Here is a 10692-nt window from a genome sequence, read left to right as displayed (position 1 = left end):
AAACTGCCCTGCCTGTCGTTACCGAAAATGCCTCATGGCAGGCATGAACCTAGATGGTAACATGCTGCACTTGTTACATAATTACAATCCTTAAATGTCAGTTATGTCAGTGTAACAAAACTTTAATTCAATCAAGGAAATGCATATAGCTTGAAAACTGACTGTCGTAAACTTTGCTCATTCACCGCTTAGCGCGTAAAACCAAGAGAGGGAATCAATCCGGAAAGGTGATCCAGCAGCCGTCGGTTCCAGAGCACAGTCTTCCTCCGCTGCCTGAGCCCCGGGCACTGGTGCCCAAACCCATGCCCCAGGTGGTGCCCACCATGCTGTCACTGCTGAAGGCCATCGAGCCGGACACCATCTACGCCGGATACGACAGCACCATACCGGACACCTCCACCCGCATTATGACCACTCTGAACCGGCTGGGCGGCCGGCAGGTCATCTCCGCGGTCAAATGGGCCAAAGCTCTGCCAGGTACAACTAGAGACTAGGGATGTAGTGATGCACCGCAAGCTGATAAATGTATGAATATTAAAATAAATCGCGAGTCATTTGAGGCTGGAGGTTTATTTGAGTGTATCTCTGAGAGGAAACTGACCGTCTTCAGAAACGGTTAAATGTATTTTCATCTCGCCTTTGCATAATTCATATTAAAGCAGTGCTTATAAGCTGGAAACGATGCATCGCTGCTGTTCCATAAGCGCCACCTGCTGTCAGAGAGTAAATTTACTTTTTAATTTCTTCTTGAAATTAAGCTGAAAGTGAAATAATAGAATCTAATTTAAATCAAAAACTGCTCATGCTGCATGTGTGCAACATCCTTTGTTTGGATCGTGATTCCAGTGCTTGTCTCTATTTTTAAATGGAAAGAGCGCATGCAAAGACTTAGGTTATATGAGGTGATTTATTTAATTTATATTATTTGATTTGGAATTTGTTTTAAAATTGTAATTTAGCCTTGCTATTTGAAATATTTCAATGTGCAGCATTTTGTCTGAGAAATAATAAAAGGACACCACTTCATTTATATCCAATTTTGTAAAAAAAAAAAACAAAGATTGTATTCAAAAAGCCATGTTGAAGATCTTCAGCCGCAGCTTGTACTAAAAACTCAATTTTGCTGTTTTTAGGGTTTAGGAACCTGCACCTGGATGATCAGATGACCCTCCTGCAATGCTCCTGGCTCTTCCTCATGTCCTTCGGACTGGGCTGGAGGTCATACCAGCAGTGTAATGGAAACATGCTGTGTTTCGCACCAGATCTAGTCATCAATGAGTATGTATCTCATTTAACATGCTGTTTGCTTTAATAATCTCTCTGGCAGTTTAAAGACGCTCTCACACCATGGAAACTATGATGATAACGATAACTGTAAAGGGTTAAATAATCATACTAATTCTATGAGAATTTTTGGGAATCACTTTCAGAACACTTTCTTTCTAGCTGATGAACTATAAACACAGGGACACTCAATCAAAATAAAGAAAAGCAGTAGACAACAAATCTGCAGCATGCACTCATTATAAACAGAACATTTAATGTCTGGTAAAAATGTGCTCACTCTCAGGCCATCCATGATGTAGATGAGTTTTTTTCTTCATCAGATTTGGAAAAAATATAGCATTGCATCACTTGATCATCAATGGATGCTCTGCAGTGAATGGTGCCGTCAGAGTAAGAGTCCAAACAGCTGATAAAAACACAAAACTCCAGTCCATCAGTTAATGTCTTGAGAAAGACAAAGCTGTGTGTTTGTAATAAATTCATCATTAAAGAATTTTAACTTTAAACCAATGCTTCTGGTACAAAATAGCAGTTCAGAATAATTTATTCTGACGGCACCCATTCACTGCAGAGGATCCATTTGCGAGAAAGTGAAGCAATGCTACATTTATCCAAATCTCTTCCAATCACCAAACAAACTCGTATCCGTCTCCGATGAAGTAAGAGTGAGCAGATTTTAATTTTTAGGAAAAATGTTGCTTTAGCTGCCCATAAAAGCCTAAATAAGAGTCTTGTGTGTCCGTCTGCAGAGAGAGGATGAGGTTGCCCTACATGAATGATCAGTGTGAACAGATGCTGAAGATCTCCAATGAGTTTGTGAGACTGCAAGTGTCCAACGAGGAGTACCTGTGCATGAAAGTCCTTCTGCTCCCTGAGCACAGGTGACTTCTGTAGAAGACATTGATGCTTGAGGTTCCCTGAGAATCCAGATGAATTCATTTTTAAGAGGACTGTAACTAAACCTTTGTGTGTTGTTGTGCTTTCTCAGTGCCGAAGGATGGTCTGAAGAGCCAGTCAGTGTTTGATGAGCTACGGATGTCTTACATTAAAGAGCTGGGCAAGGCTATTGTGAAGAGAGAGGAGAACTCCAGCAAGAACTGGCAACGATTCTATCAGCTCACTAAGCTACTGGGACTCCATGCATGATGTAAGGGCCTTTATCCTAAACAATGCTCTTGGAAAATGATGGCTTTGCTCCAAACCTTAGTGAGCTGTACTTGCTAAAGCGAGACTCAAATCAACAATTGATCCCAGTAGAGTTTTGTAGGTCCCTAAGCTAAGACTCAGTACTCCAATAAGCATAAAACACATGGCACTAAGCTCACCATCAGTTGCATAAACAGGCTGTTTCTTACTAACTAGTTACTATAACTAGTACTTAACCCTAAGTAGTACTTTTTTATATATATAAATAATGCATTTAAATGATGCTGCAGACCTGCCAACATGTACGCATTTTTTCGTACTCTGCACGCATTTTTGACCCATAAGTACGCTTGAGTAGTACGCTTAAATAAGCACTTTATTCAGTAGAGATAATAAACATGAGGGAGTCTCTTATTATTTATTTATATACTTGTAATAGTTTTCATATAACGTATAAACATTTTACTAGTTAGACTTTTTCCAAACTATAATTCCTGACTAAATGTATAATCAAGTGAAACATTATGAAGTTTCAATAACAATATGCAATACTATACCATTCAAAAGCTTGATGTAAATAATATAAATGTAACAAGTAAATGTAACTGTAAGTACTCATAAAATTTCTCAAGGTTGGCAGGTATGGATGCTGACTGCTGTGGCAGTTCACTAGATTTTAGATCAGATCAAATGTAAATGGGTCGTCTTTTTGTTGCATAAATTATTATTGTAGTTAAAAGACAAAAGACAGGCCTGATTTATTTATTTGTATGTTTTTGAAAGAAGACTCCTTATGCACAACAAGGCTGCATTTATTTGATCAAGAATACAGTTATTATAATTGTAAAATATTTTCTAATGTAATTCCTTCCTGTGATGCACAGCTGTATTTACAGCATCATTACTGAAACTTACAGTCTTCAGTGTCACATGATCTTTCAGAAATCATTCTAATATGCAGATTTCCTGCTCGATGAACGTGCATTATTACGATCAATGTTAAAGCATTTGTGCTGCTTCATATTTGATGAATATGAATTTTCTTTTATTTGAAACCTTAATTTATCGATGATCAATTTAATGCATCCTTGCTGAATCAAATTAATTAATGTCACTGACCCTAAGCTTTTGAATGGCAGTGTGTGTTCTTTTTCCAAATGCATGAACTTCCTTTACTTTTAATGAAATGGAGAATATGTGCATAGCCTAACTTAGTCTCGCCCTATGTTTGGGGTTCACTCGAAAGATGTTTAATATCTCTTAACCCCTCTATGTCTCTTCAGATGGTGGGTGGACTCCTGAACTTCTGCTTCTACACCTTTGTGAATAAATCCCTCAGCGTGGAGTTTCCCGAAATGCTGGCGGAGATCATCAGCAACCAGTTACCAAAATCAAAGCTGGGAGTGTCAAATCACTGCTCTTTCACCAGAAGTGACGGTCCTCCTCCCAGCAGCAGGACACGATGCCTTAAAAGTCCACCCCAGCGGGACAACAGAGGCGTGTGAGAGCGCTGAGAGCCAGGACCGTATGCAACCCAGCACACAACTCCAAGATTGACCACAGTAAAGTGGACTCGGAGGAAGAGACGGGTAACTAGAGGTTGTAAAAACCTAAAAAAACGGCTGAACTGTTGATAGATTTCCCCATACATGTCGTCTCAGGTGTTAGTTAGATGAAAGCTTATTGTCTAAGGTCTCTTATTAAGTAGAGTTCAACACGTCTCTTATTTTTGGAGCGGATGCAACACTTACAGTCCAGTAGGCGCAGATCATATAGTCAAAAGCGGAGTATCATACTTGGTAACTTCAGATGATAACACTTTGAAATAAATCATGTCAATAATATGCAGAGATAATGGCTTCGGCTTGGTTTGAAAATGAAATGCATTTTGTATGACACCATATCTATATTGTTTTAAAACAACTCATTAACAGTTACATATATATATATATATACAGAAAAAGGGAAAATATGTGCCTTTTTATTTTTAGCTTTACTCTTAGCCGTTTTCTTGACTCGTTTACAACCAGACATCCAGAACTACTACTTCATAGTCGATTGTACTTTTTATACCCACATGCACTTTGTAATTTCAAAAAACAGCGCTTTTTATTTTATTTAGCCAGCTTTGTAATCATTAGTGTGATCTTTAAAAAAAAAAAGTGATCCTTATCGACGAGTCCGTCGATTATTTACGCTAATATCAGTAGAGAAATGCAAATCGAGCACTTTCACTCCTTGTAAATACTTTAAAGGGGCTGGTTTAGATTTGCTTTGCAGAAAAAGTGTATTTGTGTTTAAAAAAAAGCCATTTATTAATTATGAAATCCTCCTGTTAATTCATATAGGAATTATGCAATGTGAAACATGTCTGTTTTTTTGTTTTATGTTTGTCGTCTTTGTTCCTTGGCTTACATAGTAATGCCACAGTATACAACCAAAACAATGAATGCAGATTACATTTCCTATAACGTTCTGGATTCATACAAACATGATTTTAATTGTAAGATACAGTACAATCACACTTAGCGACACCAAACATCAACTCAGGCCCACTACATTTATATTTTGCAGTACTTTTCAAACTCTAGATCATGTAAAACAGTGTTTGTTTTTTTATCAGGTCCACACTAATCCATATTAAACTAGCATTGATCTGTCTTGGTTAAAACGGTCAAAATGTGGTGCAGGAGCAGGGTTTTAACTCTCTGGGAATTTCTACTCACCAGTATTGTTGCGATGTTTTCATTTCTGTGCCAAACATATATTGCTTTCAGTTTGTACAAACTAAAACTGTGCTCGTCTTAACAGTTGTCAAAGGTGTATCTGTTCAAGAGAGGGAAAAACAGAAGATAATTATATTTTACATTTTTCTTCTGTGGAAGCTTAATGCATCTTGTTTAATACACAAATAAAAATCTGATGATATCTCGATCTTAGCATTGCATTGATTTAGCGAACAACACTCATTTTCAAACTATAATCCATATATGAGCAGCACTTTTCACTTTGCTCTTCCGATTCCTAAAGATATATATGATATAAATAAACAGATGTATTTACATGCACTTTTGCAACATGTCTAATAAAATGTTCTCTTAAACCCTGTGTGTCAGGAGTGGCTTGTCATGTTATCAGAAGTCAAATGCATGGAAAGGATGGGGTGGAAATTGACATTATCTCAGCTTTAGTGTCATCTCGTTTCAATGGAGCAAAAAAAAAAAAAAAAAAGTGTTAAACGGGTTTTTCCTTTAAATGTTAATGAGCTCTTCTGACTCCGCCCCTCTCTTCCAAACCTCTTCGAGAGACTACTTTAGTAAATTCATTTTGAAACTTGCTAAGTAGTACATTATTAGGAAAAGCCATTTGCAATGATTCATTAAAACCCTTTACACTCACCTCTTCTGGAGTTAAAGCTGGACCACGAATGATTCGCTCGAAGATGAAGACGTATTTCGATTGGGGGCACATTCACTTCAACATAATCCACTGTGTCTTCAGCGGCTCATATGTTGGGAGTAAATGATTATTGCTATGTTCATTATTACATCCAACAACAAAACTCCTCAGTCGTTTAGGAGACATTCTTGTCTACATCTGCTCCTGTGGTGAAACAATGGACCAGGGTTGCCAGGTTTTCATAAGAAAGTGTTAGTGACGTGACATTCAGCCAAGTATGGTGACCCATACTCAGAATTTGTGCTCTGCATGTAACCCATCCAAATTACACACACACATATACAGAGCAGGGAAGTCGTGGCCTAATGGTTAGAGAGTCAGACTCCCAATCGAAAGGTTGTGAGTTCGAGTCCCGGGCTGGCAGGAATTGTGGGTGGTGGGAGTGCATGTACAGTTCTCTCTCCACCTTCAATACCACGACTTATTAGGTGAATAAGTCGAACCCCCAACTGCTCCCTGGGCACAGCAGCATAACACACACACACACACACACACACACACACACTGTGAACACACACCCACAGCAGTGGGCAGCCATTTATGCTGCGGGCGCCCGGGGAGCAGTTTGGGGTTCGATGCCTTGCTCAAGGGCACCTAAGTCATGGTATTGAAGGTAGAGAGAGAACTGTACAAGCACTCCCCCCAACTACAACTCCGTCCGGCCCGAGAATCGAACTCGCAACCCTTCGATTGTGAGTCCGATTCTCTAACCATTAGGCCACGACTTCCCACAGTAGAATGAAGTAACCCAATTCCATGGGAAAACCGCAGACTTGGCAACACTGTGGTAGACTGAAGACCGCTCACTAAGGACGCGTCTAAGGTAAGACACAAGCCTGTGCTGAAATGCTACTGTCAATCAAACTATTGTGGGAGGGGCCTGTTTTCATGATGTCACAGACCAGCATCGGAGATCGGCTCAATTTGAGAAAGGTCAAGATTTTAGTCGATTAAAAAAAAATAATAATAATAACACTGGGTGGACTTGAATACTTAGAATTAAATCTGGATATATGGAATTTAGAGCAGGCTCAGGTTGACCTCCTGATAACGTGATTGGACTAATTGTGAGAAGCAAGTGTGCAGGAGCATGTGCTGGAGATGTACTTATCACAGGAGCGTTTTTACTGACGAGATGTGCATGAATATCGCACTAGATTTTTGCACAGCCCTAACATCTAGTTAAAGCTAAACAGCATTGCCCTTTGAGTAATAAGTTAGAGAAACTGTAAAAAGCACCAACTTAAATAATAAAATACACTTACCGGTTGTGGTCCATAAACAACGCCTTCTCCAGACAAAGAGGGAACTGCTCCATCTTTCAGGAATAATCTTTGTGGGAATCGAGCATTAAACTGATTGAGATTGAGGAAGCCGTCCTCAGCAAAATGTGCTGCACATAGTTTTACATGTGGATTATACATTTTCGGGAACCGAGTTAAACATAAATTGTAACCATTAATCTCAAAGTACAGCGTTCCTGGGAAACACAAAAAAAGGTGATTGGACTCCGAGATGAAAATAACAGCATTTCAAACGACATGGCGACAAACACAAACAGCTCTTCCTTCTTCTCCGTCGGAGCGCAACAAGACCACGCCCCCCTTTTTGTGAATTAATGTGGGCGGAGGTTAGTCAAAAAACTGTTTTAGTGATGTCATTACTGCAGGAACTAGAGGGGTGTAGTCCATACGGGTCATTCGTTGTAGGCGAATTCTGTTAAATAAAATATCTCGCTTGGCATTGAACTTTGAGCTTTAGAATTTTAAAGATATTATTTATACTCTAACAACAACAACATTACACACTAAAGTTTAAAACATGGATCATGAAGAAGGCGACCTTTAAATCTTCCGAAACACAAACCGTTAGTGCTAGTGTATAATAATGACAAATGCACGAGTGATCTGTGGTGTTGCCATAGATGTTACATTTATTAAAAGTTACAGGACAAGTGTAAAACATACAAATCACAAACACATCGTGAAACACTATCCCACACTGAAGCCTTCAATACAAATAAAAACGAAAAGATCAATGAACCATCTACTGCTACATTTGGCATCATAAGATATTCTGTAACTCATACTGATTGATTAAGCGCATTACATAACCAGATGTGCTTTAATTCGGAACCATATATTGAACTGCTATCAGTCTAAGATAATCTATTATACAATAAGTCTATTTTGGTCCATTTTGTGACAGTAACTTAAAACAAGCAGACATATTCTTGAATAAACGTTGCCTTCATATAATTTTGGCTTTACAAGGATCTTATTCTTTTTATATCTTGAAAGTGCATGTTTATAACATTTAATATCTCTCTTCTCGTATACTGTATATACATACTCTTGTTCTAGCTCACTAGGTTTACTCAAAGTAAATTTACAACCTTGCCACAAATTAAGAGAAAACCCAAAGAAACAAACGGTGACTGGGAATTTTACAGAAGCTGATTATTGATGAAGCACATGCAAATGTAAGTAGTTTTTAACTGCATAATGAATGTATACTGTACGACTGAATTAAGCACTGATTAATGGTTGGAGGAACTGGAAAGCTTTAGTAAAAATGCCAATGTAATTAGTTGCATTATGCAAACAACAAGGGCGTCTGAAGCAGACGTGTTCTTTGCACTTTTGTTGTTTATGTCCTGAAGATCAAAAAAAAAAGCTGTAGGCGTTTCTCTTTTATTTTCCGTTTTGTTCATTTTGCAATTATCCTGAGATTATAATTTATTTTACAAAGTCAAACAAAGAGAAAACACTTCACCTTCAATTTAATACCATGATCACAATTATTTCAAAATCACTGAAAGGTTGTCTTTTAATCGATTTTCCCCTAATGCAATGCACACACATAAACCCATCTAAAAAAAAAAAAAAAAAAAAACGATTTACCTAATAGATAAAAAGAACTCGGGTTCGAGGAAGAGTAGACATGGAGTGATCTGCCATGTTGCGCACTCTGGAATAGTTAACAAATCCCCGGAAGAACAGCAGGAATCCTGGTGTAACAAAAACAAAAAAAATACAAATAAAATTTAATAATCAGATCAGATTTGGAGAAATGTAACATTGCATCACTTGCTCAGTAAAGAATGCTCTGCAGTGAATGGGTGCCGTCATAATGAGCGTACAAACATCTGATAAAAACATCACAATAATCCACAAGTAAACTCCAGTCCATCAGTTAACATCTGGAAAAGACAAAAGCGGTTTCCTCCGGTGAAAAAGATCATCTCCTGTTGTCTCTCACGTCAAAATCCAACCACATATTTGTTGCGTTGATGTGAACTGATGGACTTGAGTGCTGTGGATTATTGTGGTGTTTTATCAGCTGTTTGGACTCTCATTCTGACGGCACCCATTCACTGCAGAGCATTCTTTGCTGAGCAAATGATGCAATGCTACATTTCTCCAAATCTGTTCTGAGGAACAAACAAATAATCTTTGATGGCCTGAGGGTGAGCACACTTTCAGGAAATTTGATACATTTTTTAATAAATGAATGTGATGGGGGAAAAAATAAAATACACACTCACCTACAACCAGGAAAACCCACCACAGCCAGTACTGGCCATCAAAATATCCAGGGAAGTAGGTAGAAAACTGTTCAATCACAGAAAGGAAAGGGTGAGCGGTGTTTATTCTCTAATAATTAGCACTGTAATCCAAAAACCCAATAAAAACGAATCCGCTGCTATGTTTTTTATGATGTAATATTTAACGTCTTATGTCATACCCTGACAATCAGGACCCACTTGACCAGAGACAGTCCAAACCCAGAGATGGCTCCATAGCGTCCCGCCGCAGACGTGGTCAGACAGAAGGACAGGAAGAAGCCAATCCAGTTAAAGAGGAACGCCACTGAAGAGGCAAAGAAATGGAGAGCCATTTACACATCTAGCCATCAGCTAGTACTGCGATATAGACATGATATATGGATATTATGTTAATATTTTGCTGGGCATGTTCTTGTGCTGGTGGTACATTGGCTGGTTCAGGCCTGTAATGGATAAATAAATGTGACACTAAAACCACCAGCAGGGGGCAGCAAGACCCTGTCTGAATGAGTGATTCATTGAATCATTTTCAAACGATTCATTTAGAAATGAAGCAAGTGACTCCCTTAACGAATCGAATCAAATGATTTGTTTAAAAACAGATTAATTCAGGATCGAAACAGTGAGATGTGCATTTTTTCTGATCCATCTTTAATAGTAACTATTTTCACTATCGAAAAAGAAAAAAAGACAGTATTGTGTCTAAAATGAAATGTTCTTATTTGTTGAATGATCGTATAACATTAATATCACATTTGCTCTCGTGCTAATATTTTGGAAAACTGTTGTTGCGTGTGTGTGATATTACTTAACTATATAAATACATAAAAAACAAAAACCTCTGCAGGGATTGTTTTGGATTCGTGACAAATTATAAAGGCATTCTAAACTGCATTTGGACATGTTTTTAGCAAAGTGAGTGACATCCTCAATAACGTCAGCTCACATGTCGTTAAAAATACTGTAACGATATTATCGCAGCTGATAAATAACACACTACCCTATCGGGATGTAACGATTAACCACAAGCGGGTCAAAAATTTATTAAAATTTGTGACGATTCAAAATGGTTGAGATGCTAAACAAGTTGTGATTCAATTAGGGAAAAGAGTTTAAATGATTTTATGTCTGAGGGAAACTTACTGTCTTTTTATAAGAGTTTATATGCTATTTTTTCTTTTCATCTAGCCTCTTTTTAATGCAAACGCATATGAGCAGCGTTGTTCAAAACC

At 38.1% G+C, this 10692-nt stretch overlaps 1 protein-coding gene and 1 pseudogene across 1 annotated transcript; one reads left to right on the top strand and one right to left on the bottom strand.

Moving 5' to 3' along the window:
- Positions 1–7: 7 nt before the first annotated feature.
- On the top strand, positions 8–4052 carry LOC113098825 (glucocorticoid receptor-like). The gene is given in 8 exon segments (XM_026263915.1): positions 8–56; positions 193–477; positions 1134–1278; positions 2037–2157; positions 2159–2168; positions 2276–2418; positions 2420–2434; positions 3717–4052. Coding segments are annotated over 8 exon segments (963 nt in total). The 5' UTR covers positions 8–34; the 3' UTR covers positions 3939–4052.
- A 3748-nt stretch (positions 4053–7800) lies between these two features.
- The window catches only part of LOC113098824 (NEDD4 family-interacting protein 1-like), a 3774-nt pseudogene continuing 882 nt past the window's right edge, over positions 7801–10692 (bottom strand).

This window comes from Carassius auratus, unplaced genomic scaffold, assembly GCF_003368295.1.
Source record: "Carassius auratus strain Wakin unplaced genomic scaffold, ASM336829v1 scaf_tig00216709, whole genome shotgun sequence".
Lineage (NCBI taxonomy): Eukaryota > Metazoa > Chordata > Actinopteri > Cypriniformes > Cyprinidae > Carassius > Carassius auratus.
The sequence above is the reverse complement of the archived record's forward strand: the minus strand, read 5'-3'. Positions and strand labels throughout refer to the sequence as shown.